This window comes from Melozone crissalis, unplaced genomic scaffold, assembly GCF_028551555.1.
Source record: "Melozone crissalis strain CALT ecotype California unplaced genomic scaffold, PUWL_Pcris_2 ptg000027l_1, whole genome shotgun sequence".
Taxonomy (NCBI): domain Eukaryota; kingdom Metazoa; phylum Chordata; class Aves; order Passeriformes; family Passerellidae; genus Melozone; species Melozone crissalis.
The window spans coordinates 61,506,999-61,526,871 of record NW_026535805.1 but is presented as its reverse complement, the minus strand read 5'-3'; the positions used below and the strand labels follow the sequence as shown (position 1 = coordinate 61,526,871).

General features: G+C 46.8%; 1 protein-coding gene across 2 annotated transcripts in view; it reads left to right on the top strand.

Annotated features, from left to right (window-relative positions):
- The first annotated feature begins 154 nt into the window (after nucleotides 1-154).
- Nucleotides 155-19,873, top strand: part of GRHL1 (grainyhead like transcription factor 1) — a 37,886-nt gene continuing 18,167 nt past the window's right edge. For both annotated transcript variants that reach the window (XM_054279973.1, XM_054279972.1), the window contains exons 1-8: nucleotides 155-228; nucleotides 3,694-3,880; nucleotides 6,805-6,875; nucleotides 8,362-8,752; nucleotides 9,508-9,584; nucleotides 10,396-10,552; nucleotides 11,007-11,118; nucleotides 12,067-12,161. In XM_054279973.1, the coding sequence (XP_054135948.1) occupies nucleotides 209-228; nucleotides 3,694-3,880; nucleotides 6,805-6,875; nucleotides 8,362-8,752; nucleotides 9,508-9,584; nucleotides 10,396-10,552; nucleotides 11,007-11,118; nucleotides 12,067-12,161 (1,110 nt within the window). In that variant the 5' untranslated portion in view covers nucleotides 155-208. The remainder of the gene's footprint in view (nucleotides 229-3,693; nucleotides 3,881-6,804; nucleotides 6,876-8,361; nucleotides 8,753-9,507; nucleotides 9,585-10,395; nucleotides 10,553-11,006; nucleotides 11,119-12,066; nucleotides 12,162-19,873) is intronic.

Below are 19,873 nucleotides of genomic sequence, written 5' to 3'. Positions count from 1 at the left end.
AGCGCGCCCGACCAATTGGGGCTCGGCGGCCCCGCCCCTCGGGCCGCGGCAGCCAATGGGAGGCGCGGCGCGGCGCGCGTCCACCTGCGGCTGCGGGAGCACCTGAGCGGGCGAGAGGAGCCGACAAAACCCGTCGGAGCGGCGGGTGCGCGGCGCTGCTCCTCCCGACCCGCCCGGCCAGTCCTGCCGCCCGCTGCCTCCGCCAGACATGACACAGGACTACGACAAGTGAGTGAGCCGGGCGGGGGAAGAAGTACCGCGTCCGGTCCGACCGGTGCCGCCGCCCCGCCGGGGGGCTGCGGCGAGAGGGGCTCGCCGCCCGGGGGCCGGGCCGGAGCAGCTGCTCTCGCGGGCCCGCCCCCCTCGCTCCTCTCTCTCGGGGGAGCTCCCGGAGGCTGCGGCGGGGCGGCGCGAACGGCGCGGGGAGCGGGGGCTGAGCCCCGGGGGGGGGAGTCGCCGGCGCAGCGGGGCGACCCCGGCGGCCACCCCGCCCCGCGGGGCGAGCGCCGGGGCTGGGCCGGCTTTGAAACCCGACACCCGCAGCGAGGCGTGGGGCCGCCCCCCGCCCCGCCGGGCCGCGCCTTAAATGCGGGCGGCGGCGGCGGCGGCCGCGCCGTCGGGAGGAGCTGCCGGGCCGAGGGAGCCGGGCTGAGCCCCCGCGCCGCTGCCCGGCGGCCGCAGCCGCCCCCATGGATTTCTACGAGGCGCATCCCTCCGGCAAGGTGGACTTCGGCAGGTAAGGGCGGCTCCCGGCCAGCTCGGCTGCAGCGACCCCGGAGTAGCCGAAGTTGGGTCCTGAAAGAGTTAAACTGAGCTCGAGGTGTGTGTATTCTGTAACTCCGTGGTGTTGAATACGAGACGTCGCCTTCAAGCGGATCCCAGGCTGTGTTTACGGACTCGGGTCTGTTGCTGCACTTGTCACCGTGTCCATCTGCTGACAGTGGCCGTGGCCACCTGAGTGCCAGAAAATGGGGTAGCTCTGAAGTGATTTGCTTTCAAGAACCGAATTAAAAATTTCTATACTTTGAATGATTGGTGACTCAAATGCGCTCGTTTCCTAGGGAACGTGTAGGATTTTAAACCCAACTTTTTGTTTCAACATGCTGCTTTCTAGGAAGAGGACTCCAATGCAGCAGCTCGCTTAACTCATGTCCCTGACTAGGATTTTTCATAGGTGTTTTTATTTCCAGTGTCGCTTAGTAGATGAGGTCGTAGCGGTTTGGGTGCGTGCACTTTGCTGTTCTGGCACAGCAGTGACAGCAATCCTGGGTGCTGCCCCAGCGTTAGGGGCGAGCTCTGTGCAGGAGCGGGCACAGCGTGGCTGCGCGGCTCTGCGCTCGCAGGGTGACAGGGACGGGACCTGCAGCAGTGAAGGAGGGAGGAATCGTTTCTGTGGTCTGAACACAGAACATCCCAGGCTGGGGAATATCACAGGCAAAGAGGCTCTGCTCCCACTGTGGTCAAGTGGAAAGTATAATTGGGAAATTATTAGAACTGCTTTATGAAGCTTAATTTTCTGCCTCTGCTGGACTTCTATCACTGTATGAGCAGATCAGCATGCCGGTTATCTTCTAAAACGTAGGAAAAAAGATGTGTTTGCCTTCTCTTATCAATATGTTCTCATTTTCGTGAAAGAAGCTGTGGTTCCCCTGAAGTAGGGAGTTCCTGCCAAACACTGTGCTTTTCTTGATAATTCTGCAGATAACTTTTTCTGTGCTTTTTTAGGTGGGTGGGTTACCTTTAGGGCAATGTGCATTGAATTTCGGTGTTTCAATGATAAAGAAATCACACAAAAATACTTAGCTCTTGCATTGGCTAGGCTTCTGGCTAGTTGAGGCTTTTGTTCTCAGTATTTTTGGTTTTCTGATGATTTTCCCTTGCCATGTGAGTATTGTGTTGCTGGAGGGAATCAGCATAGTGTTTTTGTGAGTTCAGCAAGGCTGGCTTAGCCCTTCAGCTGGGTGGGGATGGATCAAGGGAACTGCATCCAGGTTACTTCAGTTGCCTTTTCCTCTGTGAGTCTTCCCATTTGCTATGGATATTTGAGGATTCCTTTATATTAAGAACAATAGCTTGTACCAGGTCCCTAAAGAAAATTCTACTTTGTCTTTGCTTTGTCTTCTGTGGGTCGTCTCACTTTGATAGAAAGTAGCTGTCCTCTGGGTTCGGGTGTCTGTGTCAGTGTGTGCACAAATACATATGAGGACCTAAAGAACGGGCTTGGTGCAAGAACTTGTCTCTTTTGTCATTTTTGTTTGCTCTTCTTTCAACTCCATAATACTGATTTATAGCCACAAAGTGCTCTTACAAGTCCTGGAAACTCCCACTTGCTTTCAGGGCCTTCAGCTCAGCCAAGCTGTGTGATGGCAGCTCTGCGGGGTGACTTGTGTAACTGATAAAGCATCGAATGCATAATTTGCTTTGCAATCTTTTTGGTAGAAGGTGGTGATAAATGTAGGATACTGCTAAGCTGATTATAGTGATTAGAGTATTTCACAACTTTCTATTTCACAACTTTTTGTATTTGTAGTATATTTCAGTCTCTGAATGTATCTGAAATAGATGAAAAGAAGGATTCCCTACTAGGAAAAGGATGTGAAGGTGGTGGTTTTTTTTGGGTTTTTTTTTGTGGGCGTAGTTGTTTTTAGATAACTACTTTTCTATTTTAACTGTAGCCAGTTCACCAAAAATGTCAAGTTTGGGATTATTAAGGAAAGTAAAAAAGCCTCTCCTGCTCCCCCAACCCATCTGAAGTAAACTAATGTTAAACTTGCACTGGAAAGAAAATTGAACTGGTTTAAAAGTCAGATTTAAAAATTAACTTGAGCTGACTTAAAAGATGAAGCATATGTTTTGCCAGTTGAACAGAAAAATATTATCTAGGCTGGCAGGACAACATTTTCTACACATCTTGCTCTTGTCTGTGGACAGAATCTCCAAGTAATTTTGGAGTTGGTTCCCAGCAATCTCCAAATGTTCGGAGTAAATATAATTTTATATATATATACACTACAGCACAAAGGGAATAACTCCTCTTTTTCCTTTTTCTTCACTCATCCGAGTGTGTTTCAAACTAGTGTGCTGGATTATTTTAACAGTAACTAGGCAGTATGTTGGTTTTTTTCCTCCTTGTCAGCAAAAAACACTGCCTAATTGATTTGAACCCCCCTTTACCAATTTCCCCATGTCATCTGTAACTTATCAGTAGCTTCTAGGTGGTGTTTTTAGGTCTATTCTGAGAGTGAAGACACTTGAAAGCACTGGAGAAAAGAAATGTTTCATTAATGCACATTTTCTAGTTCCACATGGGAACTAGATCAGGTTGTGCCTTGGCAGTTTTACATGGGATGTGCTGGAGCTTTGTAGGTGGTTGGCCAGAAAGTGTATTGCTGTTTCTGGGTTGGATTCAGAGCATGAGCAGGTCAGTTGTGCTCTTACATGGCTTTGTCTTTTTGTAGAGGCTGGTGTAATCCATCTGAGTTTGGTCAAATTAATCCTGATTTACTCTGAGCATGAGTGAGATCAGAATTAAGTTTCTGGGCTTTTTGTGTTGACTAATCCTTGCAGTACACTGAATCAGAATATGAACCACTTGAAACTGGGGCAGCTAATTTTGAAGAACTTTTGGAATGTTTTTCATGTGTTCTAACAGGTGGCTTTTTTTTTTTTATTTCTTTTTTTTTATGGTTCAAGTAAAAGACCCGTGTTGGTTCTTCAGAATGATTCTCTCTACTCTCAGAGACGTCCTTACACCAATGAAGATGAGGCCTGGAAAACTTTTCTTGAAAATCCCCTCACAGCAGCTACCAAAGCTATGATGAGCATCAATGGGGATGAAGACAGTGCAGCTGCCCTCGGACTGCTCTATGATTACTACAAGGTAGATTGGCCTGGGTTTGCTCTGCTAGCCAGCAGAGCTCGTTGTTCCACCTGTGGAAAAGGTGTCGTTTGCTAAAGGATTTTACAGAAGCTGTGAACAGATCACAAGGACTTTAAACAGTGTGGGTTTTAAATTGAAAAAACCCTATGTCTCTCTGAAAATTTGTTTTATTTTTAGCTCTGTAAAATAAGATCCCCTAGATCTTGATGTAAAAGTTAAGTAGCACTTTGCTACTTTTCAACTTGAGTAGCACTTTTTCTGTTGACCCCAGGTTCTGCAAGTGGCAATGTCATAGAGTGACACTTTCGTGCCATATCCCTGCCTGAATATAAATATACATGGAGTAAGAAACTCCTTTTGCTCACGTGATCCCTGTTCTGGTGGACCTTTGGCTTTTGCTGGGGCTTTGTTGTGTTACTGTAGGCTCAGCTGATACTAAGATACAGTTACAGGATTTTGGTGCTGTGTGGGGCTGAAGTGTCCCCCTGAAAGAGTTGCTGTCTGCATCCCTCTAACCCTCAGTGAGCCTCAGCTGCTGTAATCTGTTAATCCTTTGATAGCAGTGATTGTCTTGCCCAGTGTTCGTGGTCTTCTTGGAGACCTGTGCCTTCCTAGGTGCTCACAGCTGAGCTGAGCAGTCAGAGAACATTCTGGTCTGCATGGGGTGCATTTTGCTGAGCTCTGTTTCCCGAATACCAAAAGTATAAGCTAGGGTAGTTATCTCTAGCCAGGGCAGTGGGGACCAGCAGGCATTTCCAGGCAGGGAGGGGTCCTGCTTGTGTTGGGACGCCTGTGTTATGGTGGCCTGGCTCATTGGGTGGAGATGCCTGTTTTTCCTTTGCTGAGCATGCAGGAAGGCCAGGAGGCTGACTTGGCTCTCCTGCCTGGCACTGTGGCTTCTGTCTTTTAACAGTGGTGAGCGCAGTTGCCAGCCTCAGTTGTGTTCTTCAAGCACTGGGAGAGATTGCTTGGTGCAAACAAAACCCTTGCCTGCCCTTTTAAGAGTTGAATATGTCTTACATACCAAAATATTCTTGTAATGCTTAATATGGAGATTAACACTCCACACACATGACAAAATGCCACAGACTCACTGATGTGGATGTTATTCAGCTAGTTTTGTGAGAAAACTTCCTTTCTGCTTTGTGCTTGTGCTTCCTATGCTTTTGGGAAAAAAAAACCAAACAACAACATGCTTTCACCAGAACAATTTTAATCCACAAGATCAATTTTGATTTCTAAACCTGTAGATTACAAAAAGAATGTTGATGTTGATCCGTCATGCTCGGCAAAGCAGAAGGGATTTGCTGTACATTAATGCCTATTTCAGGGTTTCCTCTTATGTTTGGATATCAGTGGGTGTACAGAAAAAATTGGTGGAAGAACAGGTAGGCTGCACACTTGGATAAAGCAGAATGGCTGGAGGTTGAAAGATTTATTGAGGGCTGCTATGGAGTAATGTTATAGAGAGATGACGTCGAGGCATTTCTAACACTCTGCATAATAAAGGCAGCTGATGAGATCACCTTCCTATAAAAAAAACAAAACAAAACAGTAAAACCAAAAAACTTTTGTTTCTTTCCATTTAACTACTGAGCTTGCTCAACTGTGGTTAATAAGGCTTTATAGAAAACAAATTTTGGATAAAAATTCTTTTGGGAGTGTTGGCCAAACACAGATTGGAAAACTCTTATTTTTCGGTGACCAGTTAGTGTTGGTCTCCCAGCAGTCTCCATGTAGAGGTTCTCCACATTTTGCTGGTTACTGTGGGAAATCAAACAGTTCTGGAGTTTCTGGGGATTCCAGGTGTAAGAACAAGGACGTAGTTTCCAGTCAGAGCTGTGTAGAGAAGAACGCTGTTGGTGCCGGTGTGCCCTCAGCCTTTGCCTTTGTGCTGAAGTGGCTCCCCACCCTGCACCCAGGCTGGCAAATGGAGGCAGGATCTGAGCAGGCTTTGGTGAAGGAGCGTGGTGGGAGTTCACTCCTCCATACATACACGAGAAGATGTTTGCTTTGCTCGTTCAGGAGGCGTGATGAGGGTGACAAAAGTCCTAGGCCTTACGTGTGGGTTGGCAGGAGAGCTTGTGTGGACTTGCAGCGTGGCTGAGGGGACCTGAGCACCACGGGCTTGTGCCAGCAGCTGCAAGAGCTGTTTGGGTTGCTGGAGTGCTGGTTATGTGCTCCATGCAAGGAGCTGAGCCAGCACAGCTCCAAGAGTTCACCTTTTCCTGTGAGCCTTGGCCTTGCAGTGCACCCAGGAAAATGGCATGTGTGTGGGCAAGGTGACTTGTTTGACTGATGTTGTGTTTTCAGGGCAAATCCTGTCTGTGGCATAAAATACAAGAAGCAATACTGAGCTGTCTTAAATCCAGAATGCTGGTTACGTTTTGTTTATAAAAGTTGTAATATAGTTTTGGCCAGTGTGTTTTGTGTGGCCATACACAAATATGAGCTGTAGTGTCTTGATATGTTTATTGGACATGGTGCTCCCCAAATTCTCTGATCACAGAGGAGAAAGGGGAGCCTCAACTGGTCTTAGAGGGAATGGCCTGGAGAGCACTTGGGGAAGTGGATGTGGAACAGCATCCTTTCACAAGCTTTGAGCTCATCCAGCAAGCTGAACTCTGAGGGAACCTGCACTGCCAGCAAACCTCGGGAAATCTCCTCTTGGTCCTGCTCACCCCAGGACTGTGCTCCAGCCGTAGATGGATCATTTTCTGCACTGGTGTTCTCACCACCTGCTGCTGGCAAGAGCTCAGGGCTGACACCTGGGAACCGAGTTGCCTGTGTAGGGTTCTGTGGGGCATCTCCTGGGGTTGGCCTGGCATCCAAAGTAAGGCTTCCTTAATTTGACCAATTTTTAAGGAGCTAATTTTTTTGTATGGGAGGAAGAATTGAATTATAGTATGTCTTAAATTTCTCAGGTTCCAAGGGAAAGGAGATCTTCAACAGCAAAGCCTGAGGTAGAACATCCTGAACAAGACCATAACAAAAGGTATTATTTTTTATTATTGCTTCTCTATTTCCTCCATTGCCTCCTCAACCAGCAAAGCTGCTGAAGGAAAGTAACTTGCTGCAGTGTGGAGAGAAATTGTTAGCTTTTACTCTGTGCCTCTGTGTTGCCTCAGGAACGGGATGGGGATTGAACCATGGTGTGGAGAGCTGAGGCTCAAACTGCTGCTCAATGCCATCCATCTGCTTTTGGTGTGCTGATGTCATATAGTCAGCCTAGCAAAAGCTGCTCTCTAACTTTAGGTGCAGGCATCCCCCAGGCTGCAGTCACTGGTGACACTTTCCATTTTTCATGCAGTTACTTCAGTTGCTCTCTGCTGATTTTTGTTCTCAGGTGCCACCAGCATTGCTGTGTCATGCATGGGCCAGTTGGGAAGCTCTTCAAAGTGCTTGTGATTTGGTTTTGTATTGTCTGGGGGCTTCCTTTGTATTCTCTGGAACCTCTGTCTGGCTTTCCCTACCTGCCTTCCCTCTCTCATGCCTCCCAAGCAGATTTTACTGATTAGGTGAATATAACAAATGGGAGGTTCACTCAAGCCAGTTTCCACTCCTACCATCCTCTTCCTTTGGACAGACTAGAATGCTTTAAGCACCTGAGGTGAGGTTTTGTGGTCTGGCTGAGCTGATTGAGTGACTTGTCGTTGAGAAGAGCAGGCTGGTTCCCAGCCATGTGTTCCCACTGCTCCTCTTGAACCAGATTGGGTCTCACACTGATCCATCACCAAACAGGGAAGGAAAAGCTGGCTAGTTTTCTGCCAGCCAGGCAGCTGAACTGGCTCACCAAGGAGGCAGGGGAAATGTCTGAATTGGTGTGAAGGAGGGGGCAGGACCAGTTGGTGGGGAGGGAGAAAGAGAGGGCAGGCTGACTTAGTGGTTACTAGCCATGAGGTCAGCTCAGCCACAGATCTCAGTGCTGTCCTGGCAGAAATGAGTGTGGTGGGGTGGAGAGCAGCAAGTTATGCAAACCACTCTCAGGAGTCTTGGTGCAAACCACTCCCAGGAGTCATGGTGTGGATTTTCTTGGGGGGTTGTGCATGAAACGAGGGGTGTAATTTCCCTATTAGTGCTTCCCAGGTGGTGCACAGTCCTGGGGCAGAGGAGCAGCAACCTTGCTGTCAGTCCTTCTCCCTCTGCCAAAGAGCAGCTTCGTGGAGCCTGTGTGTGCCACTGTGTGATGGGAAGTGCTTAGTTTTGGTCTGCTGTTTTCCAGGCAGTGAGGATCTGGGCTGTGAACCCTCACCCTTTGCTCCAGGGTGATTACTCTCCAAGGTGGGATGATTAACAGTGGGAGAGGAGTTATGGGGTTTTTTTAATGAGTTTCTCAGCTTTTCAGGTTAGGATTGAACTGCAGGAGCAGGAGAGTTTGTGTCAGCTGTCTTTGTCCAAAAGGTTGAAAAGCTTTTCTAGCTCTTGTTTATTGAGAAAATAAGCTGTATAATTTATGCCTGATTTCTTTTTGCCCTTTTAAGGAACGGCATCCCAAACGTGACAGAACAATCGCTCATTTCTGCTGGAGAAAACAGGGTCCAGGTTCTGAAAAATGTGCCTTTCAATATTGTACTTCCACACACCCCCCAGATGGGCATGGACAAGCGAGGCCACCTCACGACCCCTGACACGACGGTGACGGTGTCCATCGCCACCATGCCCACGCACTCCATCAAGACGGAGACGCAGGCGCACGGCTTTGCCGTGGGCCTCCCGCCCGGCGTGTACCACCCCGAGCCGCCCGAGCGCGTGGTGGTCTTCGACAGGAACCTCAACCCCGAGCAGTTCAGTTCCAGCACGCAGCCCCAGAACTCGCAGAGGAGAACGCCAGACTCCACCTTCTCGGAGACCTTCAAGGAGGGTGTGCAAGAGGTACCGGGAGAGGCAGCCGCTGTGTGTGTGTCTGTCTTGATCTGGATGGAGAGATTCGCTTCCATCTTAAACTGTTCTTGTTACATGACAGAAAGCTGTCCAGTGGCTTAGAAATAGAAGGCTTTCCCAGAAAAGTGCATCATTAAAACTTAGTAAATAGAACCTTCGCAGCATGCAATCATTATCAAAAGTGAATGACTAATCTGACTAGTGACAGAGGCTTTGGCTTGCAGAGTGTGGAAATAGTTATCTCGATTCACAGAGCCAGGTTTTGCAAGAGTTCAGCACTCTGTGGTGCCTTTGCAGGTACCAAAGTGAAGTGACTGTATGTAAGCTTCCTTACTGCCAGTTTCTAGGTGTGGTGTGTGTCCATAGAAAACAGTTGGATTATGTAGGGCCCTTGAGTGAGAAAATCTGTGGGTTTTGTTTTATGATACCAACTGAAAATAGCAGCGTAACCATGTTTTGATTTTTAAGCCAAACCTCAAGGAGCTGTGTAGCTCTACCCTTCGAGATTCGGGAAAGCATTAAAATTTTGCCTTAAGCTGACTTGGAAGGCTTAGAAGATGTTGTGCTTAGTTGACACCCAGAAGTTTTGGATTAAAACACTATTCAAGTGTCCTGTTTGTTGAAACCAAAAATCGTTTGTTATCTGTTGAACAATTTGCCTGACAGAAGGTCCGTGGTAAGGAGTGTCTATTTAATACTGACTTTTCTTTTTGCTGCAGTGTTAATTGTTGTTTTGTCTACTCCAGGTTTTCTTTCCTACTGAACTGAATCTCCGAATGGCCAACATGAATTCAGAAGATTATGTTTTTGACAGCATTTCTGGGTAATGATTTAAGGCTCCCATTTTCCCATATCCTCCTATTCTCTTAGTTGTCCATGAGCAAGCAGTACAACTCATGTCAGTTTGCACCAAGTCACAGTTGGATTTTGAGGGGGCTTGTGCATCTCAAACCCACAATTGTCTGCTTTTTTGAATTTCACGGTTGAAAATTGTAGCTGTAAAGATAAAATTGTATCTCTGAAGAAAACAAATACTTTAAAGAAAACTACCTGGAGGACTTTAAATACCACCCATCTTCAGTTATGGTCCTTGCACCAAATCTGTGTCCCATGGGAAGAGGCAGTACTGTCTGGGAGTGATCTGGGAGTTTGCTTCCATCTGTGCCCCCCTCCCTGGTGTGCTTGTCTTGCTCTCAGTCTGCTGGAAATCTACATCAAAAACAGGAGAAATAAAACTCACCTGAACTCCAGAGGAGGGGAGCAACTTGTTTGATAGTTGCAGTTGAGAGGGTGATGGCCGCTGAGTAGCTTATTAACTTGTGAATTTAATTGAATTGCTAATAGATACTTTTCTGTTGGTTGAGGGCAGCTTGCTGCTCTCAGCCTGAATAGGGACCTTCCAGTCTTGCCTGCTGATGTGTCTTAGGATTTAGCTTGCCAAGAACTTCTCTTAAAATGTTCATTCATGAAGGAAATGGTTGGAAAAGGGGCTCATCCTGTTTTCCAACTTCTTTGCCTGTTGATGGCTTAATGAGTCAGCTAACGACTTTGGAATTTCTCCAAATTAAATGTGGGACGTTTAATCAGCTTTCCAGGAAAATGCCTTAGCAATCACTACCCTCTTCACTCTATAGGAATAACTTTGAATACACTCTGGAAGCCTCCAAGTCCCTCCGACAGAAGCCTGGGGACAGCACAATGACTTACCTGAATAAAGGTCAATTTTACCCAATCACGCTGAAAGAAGTCAGCAGCACTGAAGGAATCCACCACCCCATCAGTAAAGTCCGAGTGAGTGGCAGCACTTGTGGTTTCTTGGGAGGGAGGGTGTGCACCGTGGTAACCTTAAAGTGCAGCAATCCCGACCAGAGCATCAGCACAAAGGGCAGCTTAGCTGTGCTCTTACGTCAGTGCTCGTTCCTTTGCTGTCCACCTACTGCCAGGCCAGCCCAGCTTGGCTCAGACTGTTAAGAAGTGGTGTCAGCACTTGTGTAAAGGTGATGCAACACCTGGAATGAGATCCTTGAATTCTGGTTAGGAGAGCAGTTCTGCTCATCTCTGTTTATGACCCAGAAAGTGCTGTTGTCTGCCTTCCTGTTTGGCAACGGTGTTCCAGGTATACTGTAGTGCCTCAAGTGGAAAAGCCTAAAGCTCCAAACCAAATGTACTCTTTGGCCTTTTCTTTATTTCTCTTTCATGTTTTTGTTTGGTTTTTTTTTTTTTTTAATCTTTCCTCTCCTTTCAGAGTGTCATTATGGTTGTGTTTGCTGAAGACAAAACAAGGGAAGATCAGCTCAGGCACTGGAAATACTGGCACTCAAGACAGCACACAGCCAAACAAAGATGCATTGACATAGGTAAGGAACACTCTCATTGCTGATGTCAGACTTAAGACTTAATTCCTTGGCAAGGTTCCGTTTTCTGCCAAAGCTTTGTTATTTTAAGGAACTTCTGGATCCCTCTCTGCCCTCCATAGCTTTACTGAAAGCCCAGAGATGGTTTGTGGTTGGAACTAATGCTGTAGTTTTTAGAACTTAATAAAGAGGCTGATTTTTTTTTTTTAGGATTTTGATTGGTGGGTTTTGTCTTGGGAAATCCAACAATCCCCTCCATACAACAGGTTTTCTTAGAATATCCTGGTACTTGTAGCTAAGTCACAGCTTGTAGTCCCAGTGGCTGTCCTAAATATTGTGTTTCTTCAAAGGACAAGATCCTTGTAGGAATACCTCGAGCCTAATGATCCTCCTTCCCACAGCTTTGCTCACAACTCGTCTTTGGTACATGTAAAAAAAGAAAACACTGCAAATTTCCACTTGCCTCCAGACAAGGCTGGGGCTGGCTGGGTTCCAGCCTTCTCTGGCTGAAGGCTGGGCTGTACTCCTGGTCCCTTCCTTCTGTGAATCAAAGCAGGGATTAATCACTTGGCACTTAAAGCAGACGCGCATGCAAATCTTTGTTTGTTATTGAAGGAGTTTTATTGAGAGCTTATGTCCTTGCCATACAGGGTAGAGTTTCCCGCACATAGCACAGAACACCTCATATTTGGGATCTGCCTTTGTCACTGCAGTTTCTAGTTTAGAATTTTTGCAAGTTCCATTTTGCTCCTTCCTCCTGTTTGTTGAGGGTTTTTTTGTGTGTGAGAACCATTTCCAGCCTCTTTAAAAATCCATTCCTAAGGTACAGTTCAGCTTTTTTTTGCCCCCCAAGGGGCTGCTGAAGAGGTACAGTTTCTGGCTGCTTCATGTGATTAAGAACTCAGGTAATATCTCTTCTTCCTCTCCCTCATGAACCCTTCTGTGTGACAGCTGACTATAAGGAGAGCTTCAACACCATCAGCAACATTGAGGAGATCGCCTACAATGCCATATCCTTCACCTGGGACATCAACGAGGAAGCAAAGGTATGTGACCACGATTGTATTTCCTGTCCTTTGAGCAGATTCAGGGGCTGGGGGAAGGGAGGGGTGTGTGGCCTACCTGGTGATTAGCATGTAACAAGTTTGTTTACACTCCTACATTAGGCAAAACCTTCTGGCTATTTCTTAAGAGGGTTTGCATGTGCAACTGGGAGAGCTTTGCAACTGCTTTAGGGTTCTTGGCAGAAGTGGCTGCCTGAGAGACAAGTACTGACAGAAGGAAGCACAGAGGGAGCGTTTTGGAGCAGAGGAGGTGTGAGGGAGGTGTAGGGGGCAGCTGCAGGGGAGCTGGGGCTCCAGCCACGGCCTTGCCTTCCACCAGAGAGGGAGCAGCTGCGGCATGCATTGCTTAAACCGCGGATCCCAACACCCAGTGACCTATTTCTAACTAGAACAGCCTCCTGGTGAACTCTGGTTTGATCTTTCCTCAGAGCTGTGGGTGCTTTTGTAGGTGTGTAGGTACAGGAAGTTTCCCTGGCTAGTAGCTTACTGCAGCTGTTTGAGCCACTCTGGCTGCTGGAAAAGCCTTGTGTATCTTGTAGGTTCAAGGAAAAGTCAAAGCGTGGAGCCAACCCAGTTCTAGAGGCATTTCTCACTGGTTAGCTGCTGGAGTCAAAGTGAAGGAATTTTCTTTTGAGAATTTCATTACTGCCTGGGTTTTCTTTAAAAATTGGGAATGGTTTCCATTCATTTTTGGAGACTGGCTGTTTCCTTGGCAGTGCTAGTAAGTGGTACCAGCAAGCAGTCCCAGTAGTCACCAGCATCACAAGGACAAACACTGATGGCTGCAGGGTGCCATGTCTAGGGAGAGCCTGGCTTGGGGGAGCATGGGAACTCTCAGCAAAGAACACAGCTCCTTCTCTGGAGCTGTGTGTGCTCCTGCTGTGCAGGAGGAGCAAGGGCTGCTGTCACTGCACAGAGCTTGCTGTCACCACAAACTGTGCGCTGTCCTGCACAGGGGCTGTGGAGAAAATGTTGTATGGGGGCCGCTGTTAGGTTTCAGCTCTGTGGGAGAATTTTGGCATGCGTAGCAGACAGCAGTGAGGAGCTGTGTGTGTGCTGCTGCTGAAAGTTCTGCTTTGCAATGTGTGGGATGTTACTTTTGAGTCTGGTGTTGGGTGCCAGGATTCCCTTTTCAGCAGATTTGGCTTCAGTCGGGTTGAGAGGGCTGGCAGGGAGGGCCTTATCTGCTGGAGGATGCTAAAAGGCTGACATGATTTCTAAAACATGAAGCACTTCACTTTGTGAACAAACAGAAGAGCTGTCAAAAGGAGTCAGTAAGTATTATCCTGCTGCCATAGCCAGTCAAACATTTAACAAACGCAGGGAGTTGGTGTCTAGGAGGTATGCAAAGGCTTAGGATTTGCACACAGGGGTGGATCATGCAGGCAGAACAATGGCAGTCCTCAAGGAGCTGGAAGTACTTTCTGCAGCTGCCTCTCTGCTGGCTGAGCCACTCTGCAGCAGTAGGAATGGGCCATTAACTCAGGAGCAGGGCTCACAGCTGGTGCTGAGAACTTTGTGGCTGCTCCAAGGAAAGCCATCCCTTCCTACCAGGTGGCTATTGCCAAGTTACTCCACAGACCCATGAATGACTAGTTTCTGTCTATAATAAAATTGCCAATAGCATCTTGAAAAGGTCTAAGGACCTTCATGGTGATATTTCACCTCATGACTGAACTTCATGGGATGAAGGGGTGTGGGGAGCTGTGAGACAGACTTTTTTAGCTACAGAGGCAAATTTGCCTCCAGATTCACAGTCTTAGTGTGTGAGATCCATATACTGAGAGTCCTGGTTTATATGGACTTTCAGAGGGGGCTGTTTATACCAAATATGCAAGCCTTGACTCTTGGGATCAGAATCATATTAAGACAAAAACATCCTTGATTTCAGTATTTAAAGAATTGGCATTTTTAGCAAGGGCTCCATGTTCTTAAATGTCTGTTTAACTTCATTTTTTCCCTGAGTGGATGTGTTTTCTCAGTGACTGAATTTCTCACCAGAAGGTCTGCAGTTCTTTCTCTACTTCTGATCTTATCAGGAGATGTCTGAGCCAATTTCAACAATTTTTATTGCATGGTTCATTTACCTTGTATGCTCTTGCTCTCTCTTTTCCTTTCCCTCCCTTCCCCCCAACCCCTGACAGCAGTCTTAAAGTATATGAAGAAAGCAAGGAACAGATAGAGCTGAGTTTCTGATGTTACAGAAATTCCTTCACAGCAATAAATACAGTGTTTATATTTAATAACAGCAGAAGTGCTGCATAGACAGTATGTTTAACCAGCCAGCAAGCCATGATCATTAGAAATTTGCTTCCTGAGCCCTGGAGTTACCTGGACCAGAGCCAGGTGATTCTTCTGGGCTTGCTGCTTCTCCCGTTTCCCTCTCGCTTTTGCTTCCAGTTTGCTGTGGAAATCATTTGATCCTGTGCAGCCATGTCAAATGGGAGGTGATGAGGCTCTGTGTCTGGGCTCTCTGATGTAGTTACTCATTTGGACACGCAGGGTGTGTGTCAGATTTAAGCAGAAATAGCATATTATCACAAGGAGATGCCCTTAGCAGCTCTGGGACCATGTATTTATCTTATTGTGGGGATGTACAGGAATATTGCACCTCTGCCAGTGTCTCTGTTCAGGAGGGTGTCACCTGCCTGAGAGTGCTTTGCCAGTGCCCTTGGGGCACTAAGGGGGTTTAGTAAACTGCACTTTTCTGGTGAAGGAACGCTCTTTTCATACAATACAAGTCATGTGCTCCTTGTGTAGAAAGGAATTTCCCAGTTGCATTGTGCTGGGAGAGCAGAGAGCAAGGCCTCGGCTCTGGTTGCTGGACACATTGGACAGCCTGGCTCTGCACAGCTGGAATTGTCCCACAGCTGTGCTGTTAGTGAGCCCTTGGGTGTAGAAACCAGGGATATTTCATGCATGACAGACACTGCCCACTCTGGGACCTGACCGTGTCCATGGATTTCAGAGCAAATGTGCTTAGCTCTCTGGCAGCTCCTCTCTGCCCTCTTCTGTTGTTTTGGGACATCACAGGAGCTGCTGGAAGCAGCCACTTTTCAACAGAGGCTGCCTTAAGTATTCTCTGACCTTTGCAAGAGTGTGTTCAAGCTGGAAAAGAGCCCAGCATCCAAAGCCTCCATGCTCTGAGACAGTGAAGGGAACGAGGGCTGGGGAGGAAGGCCAGACTTTGAAAGAGGCAACCTGCCCTGAAGTGGTACTGTTGAGATTTGAAGGAGAGTGAGAGTGGGATTAGAAGGATTGTCAGGAGACACTGCAGAGGGTGTAAGCAGTGATTCAGGTGGGCTTTCAGATGTCTTATGTTAGGGGTGAGGTCTGATCCCATCACCTGCCAGAGCAGGGCAAGGGAATAGTTGAATGGGGAGGCAGTCACGCTTTGTGAGCAGAAAAGGGAAGAGGGTGGACTAGAAAATCAGTTGATGACTGGTGGGTTGTTGAATGGGGTATTTAAGAAAGCCAGTGTAGCTCCTCAATCAGGAGCCATCCTGCTGGAGTGGAAGCATGATGTGATGAGATGTGTAGCTGAGTTACCCTGAGGCTTGTGGAGACTTCAAACAGTTTCCCACCCCATGATGGATGTCTGCCGTGGGCAGACAGTCAAGGTGGGGTTCTTCTGCAGAGAAGCTTTTAGATGTCTGAACACAAGCTCGTCATCTGTTGCGTCTATGACTTCATTAGGGTGTCTAGAGCTGGGGTGCAGCTTTCTCTAGAGGTGTCTGCCCCTTCTTGTTCACTGAGCAGGCTTGGCTGTCTTTGAAATGTGGGGATGTTAGAAGTTGGGAATAGGAATCCTTGCAGCCCTTTTTGTGTCTGTGTTGCCCATGTCAGTCAGAATAAATGGTTGTAGTTTCAGGTCATGAGTTTTTGAGGCTGGGATCCATCTCTTCCCAGGTCTGTACAACATGCCAGGCTCTCCTTTTCTTGATTGGAACCCAATAGAGGTCTTTTAATGAAGATTGCCACTATGTTGCAGCTAAATGAACATTTCATACTGCTCTTCCTAACGTTGGCTGTTGTCCTGTTATCTCTGCTATGTTACCCGTTAGGCTGCAAAGCAAATTCTGTCCCTTACCTCTGGCCTGGGGACATGGCCTGCTCTCAGGTCAGTGGCACTTGAACAATCTGGACAGATTGGTTTCCCCAGGGTTAACTGGCTTTGCTGGATCCTGCTTTGTTCAAATCCTGTCTGAGCTCTTGCCCTGTGGAGCAGGAGGGTTGGGGCCTCTTGTCTGAACAGGGTGAGTTGTCTGCACAGTGACTGCAAGAGCCTCCTGCCTGTTCCTGGAGCTCTGACAGGGCAGGGATCCTGCCCTTGTGCTGGGGCACCCCTGCTGAAAGGCAGCATTGCTTCCAGCAGCTCCCAGAGAAGGGCCCCGTGGAGGTCTTTGGTCTGGCTTGCTATAGGCTGGGTAATAGGACTGCAGCCAAAAATGATGTCACTGCACATTAAGGGTTCTATTGTCCTCCTACTCCTTCCCTCCCAAAAAAAAAAGTCATTGTAAGGCGGATGCTATGTGAAAAACCTCATTCTACTAAAAGGGAATGCATGGAGAGAGTGGAACAGGCATTTTGAGCTCAGGAATATCGTGACAGACCTTTTTGCTGCCTTTCACCAAAGGGAAGATGCTGTGGTGTCTCTTAATTGATGCCCTGAATGACAGAGCAATTAAACAGTACTTTTTAATTACTTTTTTTTTGGTCCAAGAAGAGTGGAATGGTCCTAATATTATGGTAATTTGCATCTGATTTGGGATAGCCTTTTGAAATAGAAATTTAGGCAATGAGGGTGGTCTTCTTGGCAGATCCTCCCATGTGTTGGCAAGATTATTTTGTGCAGAGGAGTTCAGTTTTTGGAGAGGGTGGATCTCTTGCTACAACTTGAAGGGAGACTGGGTGGTACACTACTGATTTATTTTAGGAGCTTATTCTAGCCTAATCCTCCCTTGGTGTACACTGTAGAAAGAATTTAAACTTTTTTGATTGATGAATATTGCATCCATTTATATGGATGCCATTGTAATGAAGCAGCAGTCATATGCCTCATTAAAGAAGGTGTTGCCACCTTCAGCAGCATTGAGGAGGTACAGGTTTGACTAGTTGGAAATGAAACTATGAAATGTGATGAGTCAAACATACTTAAAGGAAAGAGATTGGTGTGAAGCCAAGGCTGCAGACCACAAATACTTTGAGGCAGGTACACAGAGCCTTTGGAGCAGTGACATAGGAAAGTCATGGCAAATATTGCTTACCTGCCTCTTAACACTGACCTCTCCCTGCTCTGTCCTGGCTTTTCTGGAAAACAAGCATATGCCACCCTTGATTTTAAGCATTGCCAACTAGAAGTTTTCAACCCAGTATTTTATCTGACCTTCATGTCCCAAGCCTCTGCCATTGTCTGGCCTTCCAAGTAGGAGCTCACAGGGTGTTTCCCAAAACTGAAAGGAAAATCTCTTGACATTAGCTTTTCTATAGAGAAAACTAGGAGGTGATTTTTTTGTTTTTCTTTTCCCTTTTCTCTATTACTTTTTTGTCTGATGGCAACTCTTTCTTTTCAGTAATTTTTGTGCATTAATAGACTTAATTCTCTGTTTTGTGTTTTATTGTTGTGTTTCAGCTTTTTGTCATTGTTTTTGGAGACTTGTGTTGTTGTTGTTGATGTGGGGGGTTTTTGGTGGGTTTTTTTTGTTGTTGTTTATTTGTTGTTTGGGTTTTTTTTTCAACATGTTGTCACTGTTTTTTCCAAACTGCTGTTTTTACTTTCTTTCCAACCAACCTTACAAAACCTGGCCCAGCAGCTTTATCTTATCAAAGCGTGGGGTGGGAGGAAGCATCAGTAGGACTGGGAACCATTATCCCCATGTTTCCCAGGTGTTGTGAGCAGAGACATTCCTATATTTCCTTGCCTCAGAACAGGTTGGAATAACAATCAGCATGCTCTTCGTGAGCAGGAATATGTATTTTCCTTTCATTACCATTCCTTTTTGTTTTGATGGTGGAGTAAACTTGCTAGGAGGATGTTCTTTATCTGGAGGTGGATCGTATTTCCCACTTGTCATTCCTTGACATGGTGTGGGACCCATGATGGCCTCTGTGTAAGTCACCCAGATTGGGAGTGGTAGGTTTGAATGCAAACTCACTCTCCTGGGCTGTGAGCAGGATGGTGCTGGGGCTGCCTGGCGGAGCTGGGGCGGATGCAGCCCTATCAGCCATGTGCCAGACAAGCCTTTTTTGGAGCATCCGATCCCAGAGGCAAGAGGAGGCCCAGGAGCCCACAGGTGCATGAATTGCCCAACATTTTATCTCTTTCCTGGCTCGCCTCCTGCTGATGCAAAACCTGTGGTGCGTGTGGGAGGTGAAGAAACGAATGTGAGAGCAGTAAGATTAGCCACCTCTCAGGTGATCTTACCAAAGTGTGGGTTTGGGGTTTTTTTCTTTTAAATACAGAAGAGTCTTCCCAGAGCTGCTTTCTTAGGACATGCCTTCGTGGATGTGTGCAGGCAGACCTGTGCTTGCCCTGCCTGCTTGGCTCTCTCCCAGAGCCAATCTTGGAAGCCACGTAGCTACATTGGCACAAGGCAGTGCCCAGGTTGACAGCTCTGCCTCTCAGAAGGGCTTGGAACTCTGCTGTGTACTTCATAAGGCTGTTGGACAGGAGATGTTTTCCATCCAACCAGCTTGCAGTATAGAGGAAACATATGGGGACCAATCTTTAGAAAATACTCTGGGTTTTTTTTTCCTGTTTGCTGTTTATATTTGTCGAAGCCTTTAGAGAAACCATATGATTTCAGCTATCAGCATTGAAATGACAAACTTTGAGATTCTGGTTAATTTTTCTTTATGGGAGAGGGATACACTGCCTTTGTGTCAGGAAAATGGTTTCTAGATCCACTGGAATCCCTTTGCCTGCTGTATTTTGGGCATAACATTGAAACTATTTAGCCAAGGCTGAGAAAAGCAGTTGCATTCCCTAGAAAGAAGCTAATTGCAGTTTAACCTGTTGTGTTGTAGGCTCCAAACTCTGTATTCTGTACAAACACAGTCATCCAAGATCAAAAACATACAGACGATTTTAAGTTAAGACCGAATATAACATAGCCTGGAATGTCTCCTATGAAGACAGGCTGAAGAGTTGGGGTTGTACAGCCTGAAGAAGAGATGGCTCTGGAGAGACCTTAGAACACCTTCCAGGACCAAAAGGGGGCCTAAAAGAATGCTGGAGGGGAACTTTTTACAGGGGCTTACAGTGATACAGAACAAGGGTGAATGGCTTCAAACTGACAGAGTCACATTAGGTATTAGGAGGAAATTCTTCACTGTGAGGGGTGCTAAGCCACTGTAACAGGCTGCCCAGAGAAGCTGTGGATGCCTCGTTCCTGTAAGTGTTTAAGGCCAGGTTGGATGGGATTTTGAGCCTTCTAGTCTGGTGAAATGTGTCTCTGCCCATAACATGGGGGCTGGACTAGATGATCTTTAAGGTCCCTTCCAACCCAAACTGGTTAAAATGAGAGGCTTTGGTGTATTAGTGTGAGAAAAGAGCTAAGATTTTTATCTGAATTCTTAATAGAGAAAGAAATATCCAGTGGACTTGGATTGTTGAGTAATGTCTTAATCCTTTGGACACAGAAATGTATAGGTTCATAAATAGGAGAAGATAATACCATTTGCCTGCCTTCTCT